Here is an 18,267-nt window from a genome sequence, read left to right as displayed (position 1 = left end):
TCGGTATAGCGAAAGGGGGAAAGTCATGATGTGTCACGTGATGACAATGTGACTCCGTGAGTTTGAGACCTCTGCACTAAAGTGTCTTCAGTGTATACACATGAATATTCAAGTGACTCTTGTGGTCTTGTTAAGACTTTTAAGAGTTACATAGTCTGGAGCAAAACTTCCCAATCTAATGGTTTCTACAAGTGCAGATTCCACAATTACCAGTCAGCATGGCCCATTAATCCAACACATTCAGAGAAAACAAAAAACTGTGCTAAGATCTATTTTATCATAGATGCAACATCTTTTTACAATATCTTATACCACAATTCATTGGTCTTTAAGGTCACATGCTGTTTCTAATGTAAAATGTGGCCCAAAGAAGTGTGCTTCTTAATGGGCTAAACCCTCCTTATTTGTGGGATACACATCAGAATGCACAAACTCTGTACAATAATTTTATTGGGAAAGGCGATACAGTTCCTATCTCCACATCACCTGAATGAACAAGAGGATTCTAATTATGGAACTCTCAGAAAACATGGTCGAAAATGCAGTGTCTTGAGGAGAGGACCATCCAGCAGTGGTTTTATATTTATTTTAACTAACAATTAAGGACATTTATTTTCATTCAGACCACTATTGAAATATTAATGCAACAAAATATGTTTAATGCAACATTTGTCGCATTATAGTATAATTGCCAATTGACATGTGTATTTGCTTTTGTTTTTTTCTGGATGTTCCAACTGATTTGCTGTTAGGCTGCACTCTTATTGCTTGGAATTCAACTCCTGGGGTCTTTTCAATGGACTGGAACAATATTATTAATAAGGTATACAAATAATTGTTACAAGAAGGGAGAGTCCTCTAGTTTGTAATTTGGGGTAAGCAGAGAATACGGAACTAATTATCTGAGTCAAAATTGGTTTCACTCATGATATGAATATCTGAATGGGACCAAAGAGTGATTATGCATGCCCATTCCATGCTTCTAAGCTGAATGAATGTCTGGTAAGGGGAAAAAAATGAAAGCAAGTTAAGAAGCAAATAACCTACCCATTATCTCAGTAATGTACATCCTGCCTGCCAATTGTCTCTTTCTCCCTTCTCCACCCAGGACATCCCAAGAAAGTCACATACTTTTTAAAGGGAAAACAGAGAAGCAGCAGAAGGATCATGAGTACGATGGGAGCAACAGATCCTAAACTTCCAATGAGTTGGGAAGATGGGAGTTTGAAGAATGATGTGAGCTCCATGTTCTCTGTCAGATGAGCAGCCATAAATCCACAGAGGGAAGTGAAACTGAAAGAAAGAAAACAATAAAATAAACAAAAGGATTTGTATGGCAGTATGTGTGTGTATGGGAGTACATGGTGCATTTTACAAGAACAAATGAAATTCATAGAAATCCACTATTGTATGTTTGCAGAATTTATTCTCACAGTAAGGATCACAAATTAAGACCTTCCCCATTGCAGTTTTCAGGAGGCCCATGTCTCCTGAACAGCATCATTTGCACACAGAAAGGTATGATTCAGCTCCTGGCACCTTCATGAAAAAGGACTTGATAACAGTCACTGCTACACATAAGACAAAGAGCTTTCTGCCAATCAGGATACACTCCTGGGCTCAACAGAGAAAACATCGAGATGGATATTCAGGTAGGGGTGGTTGTTTTTTGCTTTGAAACTGTATTTAAATCATGTATTCATATGGCTTATTCACTCCCTCCTATTGCTCACAAGAGAACACCCTTTTACTATTGCAAAAGTAATAAAAAAGCTCTTTTTATTGTTCGTGGAGTCTCCTGGTGTTTTTAACTGAGAAGTTTAAATCTCACACTAAGTGAGACATTTGTTAAGTGAATTTTGCCCCATTTGACGAGCTTTCTTGCCACAGTTGCTAAGTGAATCCCTGCAGCTGTTAAGTTAGTAGCATGGTTGTTAAGTAAATCTGGCTTCCCCACTGACTTAGCTTGTCAGAAGGTCGCAAAAGATGACCTCAGGAGGCTGCAACGGTCGTCAATCAGTTGCCAAACATCTGAATTTTGATCACGTGACCACAGGGATGCTGCAACGTTCGTCAGTGTGAAAAAAAGTCATAACTTACTTTTTACAGTGTTGCTATAACTTTGAACGGTCACTAAATGGATTGTTGTAAATCAAGGATTACCTGTAAAGCATCTTTCTCCAATTCAATTCTAACACCAAAAGTTCTGATGGGCTCCTTCCTCTTATCCACTGATAATTTATTTTCTCTGTATCCCCTATTCATTTATTTCCTACCCTGGATTTAAAAGTACTATTTTTCCTTCTTTTCTATAATGATATTATTCTAGCTGTGATTTGAATGAATAATGAATGGTAGTTGCAGTATGGGTGGTGAGATACTGTTATTTAACAAAGCAGTAATGCTCACTTACAGCAATGCGGTTCAAATACCTAGTGCCGCATAATGGAGTGAGCTCCCATTACTTGTCCCAGCTTCTGCCAACCTAGAAGTTCGAAAGCACATAAAAAATGCAAGTAGAAAAATAGGGACCACTTTGGTGGGAAGGTAACAGCGTTCTGTGCGCCTTTACCATTTAGTCATGCCGGCCACATGACCACAGAGAAGTCTTCGGACAGCGCTGGCTCTTCGGCTTTGAAACAGAGATGAGCACTGTCCCCTAGAGTCAGTAATGACTAGCACATATGTGCGAGGGGAGCCTTTACCTTTACCTAATGCTCATTTTTATATATGGGGGTGGGGACCCACTTCTCCTAAAGATCTCCCCACAAGGTAAATATGGAACTACATAAGAACAATGTTTTATTGGGATCCACCAGCAAAACTTCAATCCCAGCAAATCAGGGCTGCCTAGAATATATGCGACTGCAGAGATTTTACAGCAATCTGGAGAAATGTGTGTGCCCGTATGCCCATCCACTTAAAATGAAAAAGAAAGGCATGGACGTGATGAAAGAATGAGACTTTTCCAGTCTCATGGTCAGGAATTAGTAACAGGATCCTAGAGTTTCACACCTGAGATCAGGATGAAAAAGACCCAGGAGACAATGCTAGGAAGATGATCTTTGAGTCCCACCACTGGTCTGTTCAAAAATAGTGGCATATTCTCCCAAGAAAGAGATTAAACACTCCATTAGCTAGCTTTCTTCATTTTAATTTAAAAATGACAATTAAGAAAATTAGTACTGGAAGTATAATGGAAACAAGGCAACACAGATGTAATACATTAGGGCAAGCAGCATTCCTGGGGGAGTGGCATTGCTTTAAAAAGCTCTTCTTTTTTTAAAAAAAGGGGGGGAGGCACTTTTTGTCCAAATGTTCCATGCCAGAATGCAGTACAATAGTGAGAGACCACCAAGAAGAAGCTGCTGGAGTCACCCTAATGGCATGTGTTGTAAATGACAAACAGGACAATCCAGTTTGGGTTTGAGCCAGAGGGAGCAATGCAGGAACCCCAGCAGGACAGACTTGATTTAATTGTCCCTCCCAGTTGTGGCTTGCTGAGCAGCAAGCTGAGAAGGAAGGAAAGTGCAAGGAAGAGAAGGAACTTTTTATTGGCATCCAGTGCAAATTAATCAATTAGATTTATAGATGGCTATAGCTCAGTGGAAAAACAAATACTTTAGAAGAGAATGGCTCATACTCTACCCTGCTTAGCGCTAAGTAAAGTTAGAAAGCTGCTACTAATCAGTGTTGAAAATCTGGAGTCAAATGATCCACTAGAATGACTTGATCAAATGAAGCTTTCTATGCCATAAAACTTAGTAGAAAAGTAGGCATCCTTTGTGTGACTAATGAGTAAAGTTAACACTAAAAAAAGATCCCTTCTGTTTCAGAAAATAATTCTGTTTTAATCCCTGACATACCTGCACCCAAGAGTGACAGCAGTTGTTGGTTTACCCCTTTCTCTGCAATCTGGGATGAAAAAAAGAAAGAGATATTTCCACTCAGAAAGATGACAAGGTGGATCAAAGGAACAGCAAAATGTAATGCAAAGAGTGCATGGCTCAGTGGCTAAGACGCTGAGTATGTCGATCAGAAAGGTCGGCAGTTCGGCAGTTCGAATCCCTAGCACCACATAACGGAGTGAGCTCTGGTTACTCGTCCCAGCTTCTACCAACCTAGCAGTTGGAAAGCATGTAAAAATGACAGTAGAAAAATAGGAACCATCTTTGGTGGGAAGGTAACAGCGTTCTGTGCGCCTTTACCGTTTAGTCATGCCGGCCACATGACCACGGAGATGTCTTCGGATAGATCTCTTCGGCTGTGAAAGGAAGATGAGCACCGCCCCTAAGTTGGGAACAACTAGCACATATGTACATGGGGAACCTTTACCTTTACCTTTAATGCAAACAGGATGGAATTGGAAATCCCATGACAGAACTTGTGTACTGAGATATCAACTTTTCAGCACCCTGCACGCTCTCAAAATCTCTTTCCTGTTTCACAAACATAAGGTCAGTAAGAGGAAGTGGAATCAGGTCTATGGAGCTAAATGCTGCTAGAAGTTAGGATTGCAGGAATGGAAGGGGTTTTAGAAGTTATCTAGTCAAATCCCCTGCTTGTGCAGGATTCACTGGTGTATTTCTCATAGATTATCATCTAGTCCAGGGGTGGTCCATGGGTCAGATGCGTCATTCACAGGCCACACCCACCCCACCTCTGCAAATGGGGAAAATGTCACAAAATGTCATGTGATGGCAACATGATGCAGAGTGTTTGACACCTACGATCTAGTCTCTGTTTGAATAGCATCAATAATCTTCAATAACTATCAATCAGTCTTTGACCCCCTTTTTGACAAAGGTTGTTGAGAAGGCGGTTGGCTTGCAACTCATTATCTAGACTAGTTTCAGACCAGGATTTAATACTGAGAAAGCTTTGGTCATACTTGCTGATGACCCATGGAGGAGCCAGGATGATGGTGCAGCATCTATTTTTGTTCTTCTTGATCTCTGAGCAGCTTTCTATACTAGCACCTACCCAAGGACTTGGGATAGACAGATCTTGTTTGACAGTGGCCAGGAATCATCAGACTAGATCAGATAAAAGACTATCCAACATTTGTTTAAAAAGCTTCAATGATGGAGTGCACCTGTGAATCCAGGAGATAAGCTGTTCCATTGCTTAAAACTCTCATAGTCAGGAAGTTCTTTATTTTGAACTAGTTGATAACCCGGCATTGCCCGGGTATTTATTTATAGGGGGAAAATGTCAGGACCAAAAGTAATTTCTAATAATAGATTTTCCCCCTTACCAGAGGGAGCCCCCTTGTAGAGGAGCGTGAAGCCAATACCGTACAGTACTGTACAGCAATACTGTGCGCTGTACAGAAGCCATTTTATGGCAGTACTGTAGAAGCCATTTTAAGGCACAACAGACTGTATCTTAACAGAACACACTCCCAAGGGGTTTTAGGGGTGTCTTACCTCCACATTATTTGTTTTCAGAGGGTAAGTCATCTGTGTAACAGGTTTGATTAAAATTGCTCAAGGCGTTCCAGAGTTATATTGGAACATACACACACACGGGGAGATTATATATAATATATATATATCTGTCTCTGTAAAGCTCATTAGTTCTTGTCCTACTTTTGGGCACTATGGCGAATAAATCTACACCCTCTTGCCTATGTTGTTTGGCCGTCTTCTCTTCTTTTAGCTAAACATGCCCAGTTATTTTAACTGTTGCTCATAGGATTTAGCCTTCAGACCCCTTATTATCCTTTTTGCTCCTCTCTGCAATCTTTCCAGTTCCTCAGTATCCTTGTATTATGGCTGTTGATGCAGCCCAAGATTACACTGCTCTTTTGGCAGCTGCAACATGCCAGCTTATGCTTAATCTAGAATCTACCAGAACACCTTGGATCTTTCTCAGAAATATTGTCTATCATCCACCAGTTTATTAATTTATTCTATTGTATCAAAAAGGAGAATGTAGTCAAGTTTATCAAATGCCCTACTGAAATCTAGGTGCACTATATTCACATTATTCCCTTGATCTACTAAATGTCAAGGTTCCTGTTGCATGATGATCTCTACTAAGATCTTCCCAGATATTGTTACTGAGGTGATTTCCCAGTCCCCATTTTCCTCTTCTAAAAGATTGACAAGCCTCTTATCTTCCAACTACTTCTATAGTAAGTTTTGGCTATTTCACACGGCAGAGAGAAATGGTCATCTAGGGCAGGGATGTCAAACTTGATTTCACTGAGGGCTGCATTAGGGTTGTGTTTGACCTCGGGAGGCCGGGTTGGGCGTGGCCAACATGACATTACTCATGTTGGGGGGCACCTGTGGTGGCTTGAGCACTCTGCCAGTGAAAACAGGATCCTGAGCTCCGTTTCGGCCTCCTGCAACCCTCTGACAGCAAAAATGGAACTTGGGAGGCCGCGTGCGGCCCTCACAAGCTCTGTTTTCACTGGCAGAAGCACTGCAGGCCGGTCCTCTGCTGTTTCCAGGGAGGCCCCGAAGGCCAGATCTAAGCACGAGTACTTGAGTTTGACACTCTTAATCTATGGCATCTTTACTCGTCCTAGGAAATCCAATCTTTCCTAAACAGGAAAGATAAATCTGGCAGTTTAATTTTATTTAGTAATTAAATCTGAATGCTGCCCAATTCCCTATGCCTCTGGATAGCTCATATCTAAAACAAGGCAAATATAATAACCAATTTAAAATAATGTTAATAATGTAACAAACAGGAGATGGCGAGACTGACAACCAACTGGAGAAGAATTTAGCAAACAGTCTTCACTCTCCTTTGCCAAAAATCCCAGGGAAGAGCTAAGACTTTAAGGCACATTAAACAACAGCTGAGAAGGATGATTCACATCTTGGAGGAAACCTTGTTCTACAGGGCAGGTGTTGCTACAGGAGAAGGTGTTGACAGCCGAGATGTATAACTGAAAGAAAATACAATGGAAGACGGGAAGTCCTTCAAGAAACAAGTCCTTTTATCTTCTATATATATTTATACTTGCACAATTTCTTTACTGGCCAGAGGGCATATGCATTCAGGTTTCAATAGCCTCTCATTTCCTGGTTTTGTCAATGTTGAACCAACTGAAGACTCAGCCCTTAAACCAAACATACCTATGCTCACTGAGCTGTTGTTTCTGAAAAACAAATTTAGTCATACACAATTGGTGGGTTTACTCTTCGATTAATATTTCTGATTTTGCTTTCTTGAAAGTCAACTCACATGATGAATCTTAATAGTACAGATTTTTAATGGTAATCATAAATTTATTTGAAGATGCACATTAAATGTTTTAGAGGTACACTTTAAATGGATAAGAAATGCAGTCAAACATGTATTCTAATTAGAATTTTAAAAATAATAAATGGCTATTGGGTTTAAAATGGATAACCAAACGAAACTAGCAATTCAATCATTTAAAATATTCAGATGATTTCTTTATATATTGAGTTATAATTTTAAAAAGTGGAATTTAATCAATTTCCCTTCTAGAACCACAGTTTATGCTGAAAGGTAGTTTACAAATGTAGAGTGCCATGTTATTTTGACTTACTAAACAGAAAATTCCATTGATAAGAGCTGTGGTGGCGCAGTGGTTAGAATGCAGTATTGCAGATAATTTCTGCTGACTGCCAGTTCAATCCTGACTGGCTCAAGGTTGACTCAGCCTCCCATGGTCAGTAAAATGAGTTCCCAGATTGTTGGGGGTAATATTCTGACTCTGTAAACCACTTAGAAAGTGTTGTAAAACACTGTGAAGTGGTATACAAGTCTAATAGCTATTGCTATTACTAGATCAAATGCAACATTCTATAATACAAAACAGAAAGTAAGAATTATCTATGAACAAGCTGATCCTTGACACCAAGCTTTATTTCTAAGAAAAGTGCACTGAATTGAACCTTACTGCAACTATTGAGTTGTATATTCCTATTCTTGCTTTCAGAAGAACAACATTTAAATACTTTACTCCCCTTTAACGTTCAGATTAAAACATCAATCTCCTTTCCCCTTTTGTCTTGCCAGAAGTTCATCCAACAGGTACATAGTCTACAAATGCCATTTGCTAACTCTATCACTACGTAAACATCCTCTGGCTCTGTCACATAAAATATCTTGATCATATACTGTAAATGTAAATGAAAAAAATGTGATAGTATGCATCATCATATAATTAGGCAGAAGTTCAACAGAAAGTCTATCCCTCTAAGCAATTGAACTTGCTAGGAACTCTGCTAAAAAGTCCCTGAAACCTGGACACAGTCTTGACACTAGAAACACAATAAGTTAGAACTCCAACATTGGGGGAGGGGAGAAACCCCATCATTCATACAGTCATCTTTCCTTCTACTTCCCAACTGAACACCAAAATGGAACCATGAATACAGAAAGGGAGGGATCTTAAGATGCTTATGAATTTCCCCAGATATCAGGGGTGAAATTCAGCATGTTCTGGAGAACCAGTAGCGGAGATTTTGAGTAGTTTGGGGAACTGGTAAATGCCATCTCTGGCTGGCCCCAGAGTGGGGTGGGAATGGAGATTTTGCAATATCCTTCACCCATGAGTGGAGTGGGAATGGGTATTTTGCAGTATCCTTCCCCTGGAGTGGGGTGGGAATGGGGATTTTGCAGTATCCTTCCTCTGTCACGCCCACCAAGCCACCCCCACAGAACCAGTAGTAAAAAAATGTCTTTCACCACTGCCAGGTATGCGGAAATATAAACTAACTAATCAATTAAATCTACCCTTACAGAAGCTCATAGAGCAGGGGTGTCCAAGCTTGGGAACTTTAAGACTTGTGGACTTCAACTCCCAGAATTCCCCAGCCAGCCGGCTGGCTGGGGAATTCTGGGAGTTGAAGTCCACAAGTCTTAAAGTTCCCAAGTTTGGACACCCCTGTCATAGAGGGATGCTAGGAGAGGCAGAAGAAACAGGAAACAATGATGACCAGTTTGGCTTATGCTTTCAAGGCCTCTTTACTGAGGAGGCTGTCCCGAGTCTGTTTTTTGATATTTCCCCAGGAATGAACTCGATATGGTTTTACATCGTGCTAAAACTCAAAGGAGTGCTGAGCCAAAGTGCTAGCTTTTTAGGTTCTGGTTTTTCAAACCAAGACGTGAATATCTGACCTTAATTATTTTACCATTAAACTTTCTAGATTATTGTTAATTTACATGAGTCCACAGGGCAATGCAAAATTGGCAATCTTTTTTAAATTGGCTCTATTCTAATATATTTAAATAGCAATGATGCATTAATATGTTCGAGGAAAGTCTCCCTACCTTCCTACATATCAAAATTTGTATGACAGACATGGAGGAACATGAGCAAGGCCATCTATTCTAGGATGCAGAGTGACCCTTGTTGATGAATTGGTGAAATTTGAAAGAATTTCAGAATGAATATTCAGGAAAAGACTCCAACAGCTTAGATAACTCTTAAAACAAAAATGCAGAAGTTGACTTCCGGTCACTGAAGTTGACGGACGTTGTTGTCTGCTGTTCGTCTCTCTGGTGGGCTCCTTTTAGGAGCACAGGGGGCCTCGGAGGGGCCACCTGCCGCAGGGCGGCTTGCTGGAACCCCCCAGGATTCATCGGCAGCCGGTGGGGGGGTGTTCCAGCCTCGCCTCAGGAGCCGGGGAGCAGAGGGGGGGCATGGAGCAGCATCTGGCTGTCTGCCCTTTCGCTGAATGGGCTCCGGGAGGAAGGAGTTAATTTAGGAGGAGCGGCTGGAATGCTGGTGGGGGGAGATCCATCCTAATCTCTTTAAACATCGTTAATGGATAAGCAGCAGACTATTGTAAATTCGTGTTCAATCTATTTGAAGCTGGAAGATTAGAGGGGGGGGGTTCTTTCTCTCTACCCCCTCGGATAAAGCAACATTTGAATTATCTCTCTCTACATCGGAATGGAGAGAGAATAAAGGCTGTCTTGTCACCTGTATTAACTATGTGAGAAAGATTCACATCACAACTGCAAGAGGTGATTGCTGAGCTGTTTTCTTAAAGGGAAAAAAAAACTTTATGGAAACCTTTGTTCTTCTCCCTGTGAAAGGAGGAGCCAAGCTGGTTCCCCTCCGTCTTCATCTTTGTACTTGCAAATGAAGTCTGCCTTTTGAAACTACTGTTGAAAAAATTGCTGGCATTGTATTATTACCGCCCCTGAAGGACCCCTGGACCTCTCCTGTTATATGGTCTTCCTCGATATTGACTATTTGATTTTCCCCTTTCTGGTGTGCCTCCGTGCCTTGGAACTGTGATGCAGAACTAACTTTTCACTTTTGGATTTGCCTATCTCCTTGGATCGGCACAGCTGCACACTCCACTGACACCATTTCTTTTGTAAAAGATTTATACCATCTCTGAACTCAGAAAAATGGGGCCCAAAAAACCACCAATGGGCAAGTCATTTTCAGCTCCCAATCTGCCACCTCAGCCCAAGTATGCATCAGACGAAAATTACTTCATTGTTACAACCAGAAGGGGCTGGAGAGAGCTCAAAAGACTTATCCATTACCCAAATGTTTCAGGAAATTATGAGGGGTCAAAATGAGTTGAAAAAGGAGGTGTCAGATCTCAAAGAAGAACTCAGAGGTGTACAACACCATATATCAGAAAACAAACAAAGAATTAAGGTGTTGGAGGAGGGAGTGGCTGGGCTGGGGGAGGAGGTTAAGGCAGTCCGGAAGGGGAATTTAGAATTGGAAAACTTTATGGCAAAAATAGAACTTCAAAGAATGTCCTTTTTTCTCAGATTCCAGAACCTACCAGAGACAGAAAATGAAGACCTTAAGGAAATTATGAGTACAATTTTAGCAGAATATATTAAGAGAGACAAAGAACAGTTATGGTGGGAAATGGATCTGGTTTACAGGATTAATTCAGCATATGTTAGAATACATAATGTTCCTAGGGAGGTACATGTTAAATTTCTTGGGAGGACCACGAGGGATGAGGTGCTAGGGGCTCAAAGGGGGGGGGGACCTCTAAAATATAAAGACAAAGAAATTACCATTCTTAAGCAAATTCCAAAAAAAAAATAAGAGAGAGAAGGAGGAAGTACTCCTCCTTATCAAAGAAATTATATACTAAAGGAATTTGGTTTAGATGGTTATTGCCAGAGGGAATGTTGATCTTTTGGGAGGGAAATAGAGTTAGAATTAATACAGGCAGAAGCCTTCATTAAAAAACACAGTTCTCTCATAGAGGACGAAAATATGGGAGGTAGTGAAAAAGGTAGTAATGTACAAGATATGAAGGAGGGAGGGGATGTGGCTCCATCTGGGGATAGGGAGGAGGGAGCAATAGCGAAAAGGCTCAGGTCACAAAAATAAATGCATTTGAAATATTATTGTAATTGTTGATATACTAGAAAGTGACAAAAAAAGAGATGATTGAACACATGGTTGATATAATGTAGAACAAGATTCTGTTTTTGCTTATCTTTTATACGTTGTCTTTAACATTGTAAAAATTGTGAGATTTGGAGGGATTTCTACCACTAACACGGGAGCTGCCAAAATTTTCTATGTACCCTTTTACCTTTCCCCATAAATGTTTAAAAGCCAATAAAATTCTTCAAAAAAATGCAGAAGTTATTGTCTCAATGTTCCACTCCTTAGGTGGGAATGATACAGTCCTCTTAATTTCTGAAAGAACAGATGAGCCAACAGTTGAACAATAGTGTAAAAAATGTCAGGCTTTCCTTACCCATCCCTATCCCCAAGATGGGAGTTTTTCAACTGAGATTCCCTTTCCAGAATTGCATGGGACTACTCTACTTTCCCACATCATTGTCAATCTTGAAGGAGTTCAATTATCTTGTGGCTAAAACATTAGTTTAGCTCAGTGCCAGTGCTGCTATATGTATCGGTGGCAGCTTCTTCAACTGGTTTGATGACATAAGCCAGGGGTGGAAATGTAGCCAAAAAAAGCCACTCACTACACTCATTGCAGTGTTCCATGCTAACCTTGTTTGGACAACAGCAGAGCCCTATTCCTAAATCACAGTAAACACAGTCTATGGGTGCATGTATATTCTCTTCTTCACAACCTAACAATTGGAGGAAAGCACATGAAGTAGCTGTTTGAAGGAACCCTTCAAAGATTCCTTAAGCAGCATGGGAATTCTGGGAATAACTGGTCCCTATGTATATGAGAAAAGTTGAGTTACAGAATATTTAACTTAATTTAGATTAAACCTGCAGGAAAATAAGAAACTCAGGCTGTTATTCATTGCTCTACACCAGCAAGTAATTTTTGGATTAACTACATTTTTATTATTTGTAAATCACTGCACATTTACACTTCTTTATTAGCTCAACCCATGGAGCTTTCATCAGTTGTGACAGTTATCCAAGATTCAGACACATTCTCCACAAGTTTTTGGCTAAGAAAATCATGGGACAAAGCAACCCATCTGCAAAAGGAGGGGGGGAGAAGTATATTTTATGACCCTTCCATATTGTGATTTTTGTTAGGCATGAAAATCCCTCCTCCAAAACATGTTATTAGCTAGTTTTTTTAAAACTAGTAACAGTTTAATGTACTACAACTTGGTGTCTTCTGTACTGAACCCCACCCATACCCTGGCAGATTGGAAAATTAATTTAGGCAGAAAAACAGTTGACTAATAGCAATTGGCCAAGATAAGGTTTATTCTCATGAAATTAATCCAAATCTGATAAAATAAGCCATAGAATTACTCCAAGTATGCACAATCTGAAATGTAAACCAACTACCCAGGCCAGGTTCATACAAATACTAACTACACTCTGATTAGTTGGCTAGATTGTGAACAGCATATCTCATGAATCTATCCAAACCTACCACATTTTCACACCCTGGCAGCATATCTACTAATATCTATTATGTATCCTGAGAGTCCCTTGGACTGCAAGGCAATCAAAACAGTCAGTCCTAGAGGGGATCAACCCTGACTGCTCTGTAGAAGGCCAGATCCTGAAGATGAAACTCAAATACTTTGGTCACCTGATGAGAAGGAAGGACTCACTGGAGAGGAGCCCAATGCTGGGAACGATTGAGGGCAAAAGAAGAAGGGGACAAGAGAGAATGAGGTGGCTGGATGGAGTCACTGAAGCGATCGGTATGAGCTTAAATGGACTCCAGGGGATTGTAGAGGGCAGGAAGGCCTGGAGGAACATTGTCCATGGGTTTGCAATGGGTCGGACATGACTTTGCGACTAACAACAATTATGTATATCTTTAGAAGGTATCACCTGCCTCTACCCACAGTTGGTAGCTGCAAGAAACAGAATTTTGGACTTTATGGACTCCGCATCTGATCCAACAGGAAAATAAAAGGTAAAATTGGGCAATGTATTTATTGCCAAATATCAAGATGCATCTGACTTATAATTCACCAGGAACTGGACAACTCAAGGGATGGGAGTGGAGGCATGTTATAACTGCTATAGCATAGATATTGTAAAGGAAATAACGAACAGGAGATGGGAGGGCAAATCAGGTTAATTTAAATAAATACTTATTTCCTGCTTGTTCCTACATCTTCATCTCCTCCTTAAACCATGATTGAGACAGGCTTAAGTCATTCTTTGCTGTAGTGCTTTTCCTCTTTGCTCCAGTAATGCCTAAGGGCCAACTCAAAGTACACAAAGTTACTTGAGTTCTACCACAGATTCCCTTGGAGAGAAATCAAGCCACAGGTAGTGGCTGGAACAAGAAGCAGGATAGATGTCAACAACCAGGATAGCCAAATTTGTCCTACTGTACTTTGATTTTCTGCAGACTCAGAATGAGTGAATTTAAACTAAGTAGTTTAAAAAGTCCCATGGTTATTTCAGCCATTCCTGCCTCTTGGAAGGACAGAAACTGAAATATTTTTCACTGAACTACCTCCTTAACTTTTTGTCTCCAGTGAAAGCTCTAACATTTTGCCAGTGTTGAAAATTGCTGAAATGACCAAACTCTTCTGGAAGTGGAATGGAAAGGAGAAATTTTCTATTTTTGCTTCAGGCAACTCCTGGGCTCACTGGAGATCATTCTCATCCAGACAGAACTTTCAGCATGATCTTTCCTAAATTAGCACTTTTGGATTCCCAACAACTCTCAGCTGGTACAGAAGCTGTAGTAGACCATGACGGAGCTTTATCCAACTCAGCCGCTCCCCAAACTAGTCACAACCCTTTACGGGTTGGGAAGCTGACCGAGATATTTAGAGGGTGACCCCGTTAGGGAAAAGCTGACTTTGGAGTGGCCGGGGCTGTTAACCCAGGGCGTTCATTCATCTCCCTGGAAGCTGCAGGTGCCGGAAGAAATGGCAACACTCACACTCACCACGAGGGAGGAGGCGACGGATTCTCCGGGCTCCCCGAGCGTCTCGTTTTGCTAGCGAGGAAAAAGTGCTTTCTTCCGAGGACCACGTCTGAAATTTTCTCCCCACAGCAATCAGAGAGACGGCTGTGGCTGCGGGCAGCAGGCTCCCTCTTCTTAAGCGCAAGGCGGAAGTTACTTCCTGGTTACTTAGACTTCTACCTCAGGAAAGCTCCGAGGATCCACCTGTCCGTCTCCAGACAGGTATGAAAGAGCAGCGGTTAAACGTTTCCGGCCCGGTACCGTAGGCCGCTCTCGTGTGAAGGGCGCAGGGAAAGGGAGGCTACTTACGCGCTCCTGCACCTTAAAGTCCCAGCCAGCAGCCGAGTTAAAGGCAGCGGGGCGCCGGCGAATCTTGCGCCTTTGACGGGTGACTTCGCCGGCGAGCCTTCGCCTTGGCCTTTAACAGCCGACGGAGCGGGCAGATTTGGGACCGAGCAAGGTGCTGCGCTTTGCATTGCGGTTTCACTTTTCCGCCCTGATTTTTTTCCCCCAGGGTCCAGCCCTGTTGGTTGTGAAGGCGTGAAATCGGCAGTCTTCGTTTCATCTGTGATTCAGCTAAAGTTCAAAAAAAAAAATATGTTCTCCTTCCCGCCGTCGAGTCATCCCTGGAATTCAGCCATGGAGGGGCGAAGCCGCAAGTTATTTGCCCAGGGAGTTTCCTGTTTAATTAATTAATTAATTAATTAATTAATTAATTAATTAATTAATGTATTTATTTTAATTTATCGAAATTGTTCATCAGGTGAAGTCAAACTGATGGGGAGAAGAACTAAATTTAAAGCAATAAATATTATTGGGCTGTTTACATTTAGTCCAGTAGTGTGTATGTATTTTCCCCCTTTCCTTCCCCCCACAGTCACCTTTCCCCCCTAGATAAGGTTTCTATATTAACATTAGTTTTTCGGTTTGCCAAAAATCTATCTTGGAAAACAGTCACCATTATTTTGGCAGGATAAATATCAGGCAGAAATGTAACATCTGTCTGCAAATAGACACCCATCATTCTTTCACAAAGAACAAAAAAGAAAATAGAGATTTTGATGTTTTTACACTACAAACACACACAGATAAAACAAACAAAAAGGAAGTGGCAGTGATAGCAAATGCAAGAAAGTGGAACATGGAGTAAAAAGAGATCCTTCTTTATTTATCATTAACGTCCATAAAATACAGTGTTTTAGTTCTTATTGAAAATGATTTAAATAATTCAGGAAAACTGGAATTTTTGCAGCACTGATTTTTTTTCCCTTAAATGCATTGGAGCAAATAAAGATGGTGATGTTGTGAAATAAAAATGAACATTTGGGGGGCGGGGGGGGGCAGGAATTAAACAGCACATCATTAAACTGATGCTGCCTCTGTTTCCTTTTATGTATGTTACCCATATTTCTTGAAGAAAGGGAAGAATGCAAATTTTTATTTACTGGTATAATACAATAATACAATAGCAGAGTTGGAAGGGACCTTAGAGGTCTTCTAGTCCAACCCCCTGCCTAGGCAGGAAACCCTATACCATTTCAGACAGATGGCTATCCAACATCTTCTCAAAGACTTCCAGTGTTGGGGCATTCACAACTTCTGGAGGCAAGCTGTTCCATTGATTAATTGTTCTAACTGTCAGGAAATTTCTCCTCAGTTCTAAGTTGCTTTTCTCCTTGATTAGTTTCCACCCATTGCTTCTTGTTCTACCCTCAGGTGCCTTGGAGAATAGTTTGACTCCCTCTTCTTTGTGACAACCCCTGAGATATTGGAACACTGCATTCAGTTTTGGTCACCACGCTGTAGAAAAGATGTGGAGACTCTAGAAAGAGTGCAGAGAAGAGCAACAAAGATGATTAGGGGACTGGAGGCTAAAAGATATGAAGAACGGTTGCAGGAACTGGGTATGTCTAGTTTAACAGAAAGAAGGACTAGGGGAGACATGATAGCAGTGTTGACTCCTGGCAACAGCATGTCCCTGCAGTTATTGGCAAGATTTCTGAAATGTTTTGCCATTGTCTGTTTCCTGGGGCTAAAAAAGAATGACTGGCCTGAGATCATCCAGATGGCTTCATGCCTAAAGTGGGACTAGAAATTGCAGTCTAACCTGGCGCCTTAACCCCTATAACAAACTGGCTCTCTATTCCAACTTTATGTGTTTATAATTTTATAGTTCAGTGAATCATGGAAATCAAATGGCTATATATTCTTTTTTTAAAAAAATCAAAGTATAATGGAAAATTTCATATTAATGAGTTATAAAATTAATAGATAAGAAACAGCATACAATAATGGGGAAACTATGGTCCTCTAGAGCAACTGGCTGGGGAATTCTGGGAGATAAAGTCCTCCAGGCTTAAAGTTGCCAAGGTTAGAGTGCTGAACTACCACTTTCAGCATTCATCAATGGCAGGCTGCAGGGAACTTTGGTCCAGGAACATCTGGAGAGCCATAGATTTCTGCCCCCTATTGTTGGATAACAGGTATCGAACACATTTTATTTTGTTTTTGCATTATGTAATATTTACAGCTGCCAATGCAAATGATAACTAAACAAACAGTAAGCAGTTTCATGTACTTTATAACAAGGCAAAAGGGATAAGAGCTATCTTGCATGTAACTTTATTAGATCAATGTGTAGTCACCACACCCATGATACTGTGAGCCAAGCAAGACTGGAATAGGAAATACCCAGGTGCATCCTGGAATAAGTGAATGCTTGGCAAGAGAGAAAAGCAGGGTTTCTTTCCCTTTGAGGCTTTTCTGCAAGACTTGGCCATTCTGCCTAACAGCTATCAATCTTCTTTGCAAAAAAGCATCGTTCTGACATATGGCAATAGTGTGAATAATTTCCTGAAGTGTTGCTGGCCCTCAACAGCAGCAGCAGCAGCCCATAGTAAAGCTTAAACAAAAGGTTTTAAATCAAAATTAAGTGAAGGTCTGAAACCATAACAACTAGCTAGGTACCTTAAGCAACTTATGGTTACAGATACCACAAAAGTTTTACACATGTGCAGTTTGATATCTTATCTTTGACCCTTAACATTTAAGAGCTTGCCAGATACAGCTTTCGCTAGGATGGGAAAGAAAGTTCAACATTCCATATATCTCCTATATCTGAACCACAAAATACTGGGATGACCACCAGTGGTGGGATTCAAATTTTTTTACTACTGGTTCTGTGGCTTGGTGGGCATGGCAGGGGAAGGATACTGTAAAATCTCCATTCCCAGGGAAGGATACTGCAAAATCCACATTTCCTCCCTATCAGCTGGGACTCGGGAGGCAGAGAATAGATGGGGGCGGGGCCAGTCAGAGGTGGTATTTACCGATTCTCTGAACTACTCAAAATTTCTGCTACCGGTTCTCCAGAACTGGTCAGAACCTGCTGAATACCACCTCTGATGACCACAGAAGGCACCAAATGGCTATCCAACATCTTCTCAAAGACTTCCAGTGTTGGGGCATTCACAACTTCTGGAGGCAAGCTGTTCCACTGATTAATTGTTCTAACTGTCAGGAAATTTCTCCTCAGTTCTAAGTTGCTTCTCTCCTTGATTAGTTTCCACCCATTGCTTCTTGTTCTACCCTCAGGTGCCTTGGAGAATAGTTTGACTCCCTCTTCTTTGTGGCAACCCCTGAGATATTGGAACACTGCTATCATGTCTCCCCTAATCCTTTTTTCTATTAAACTAGACATACCCAGTTCCTGCAACCATTCTTCATATGTTTTAGTCTCCAGTCCCCTAATCATCTTTGTTGCTCTTCTCTGCACTCTTTCTAGCGTCTCCACATGTTTTCTACATCGTGGCGACCAAAACTGGATGCTGTATTCCAAGTGTGGCCTTACCAAGGCATTATAAAGTGGTATTAACACTTCACGTGATCTTGATTCTATCCCTCTGTTGATGCAGCCTAGAACTGTGTTGGCTTTTTTGGCAGCTGCTGCACA

General features: G+C 41.0%; 1 protein-coding gene across 3 annotated transcripts in view; it reads right to left on the bottom strand.

The window, feature by feature from the left end:
- LOC309387859 (uncharacterized protein) overlaps window positions 1-14,753 on the bottom strand; it is a 40,349-nt gene extending 25,596 nt beyond the window's left edge. Inside the window, exons 1-3 of one of the 3 annotated variants that reach the window (XM_081944771.1) lie at window positions 14,298-14,753; window positions 3,867-3,915; window positions 1,132-1,293 (exon numbers count right to left, since the gene is read on the bottom strand). In XM_081944771.1, coding sequence (XP_081800897.1) covers window positions 1,132-1,271 — 140 coding nt within the window. In that variant the 5' untranslated portion in view covers window positions 1,272-1,293; window positions 3,867-3,915; window positions 14,298-14,753. The other 2 variants (XM_081944770.1, XM_081944772.1) reach the window with 2 other exon arrangements.
- Between the last annotated feature and the right edge of the window lie 3,514 nt (window positions 14,754-18,267).

Source organism: Natrix helvetica, assembly GCF_964273705.1.
Source record: "Natrix helvetica genome assembly, chromosome: 2".
NCBI lineage: Eukaryota > Metazoa > Chordata > Lepidosauria > Squamata > Natricidae > Natrix > Natrix helvetica.
The sequence above is the reverse complement of the archived record's forward strand: the minus strand, read 5'-3'. Positions and strand labels throughout refer to the sequence as shown.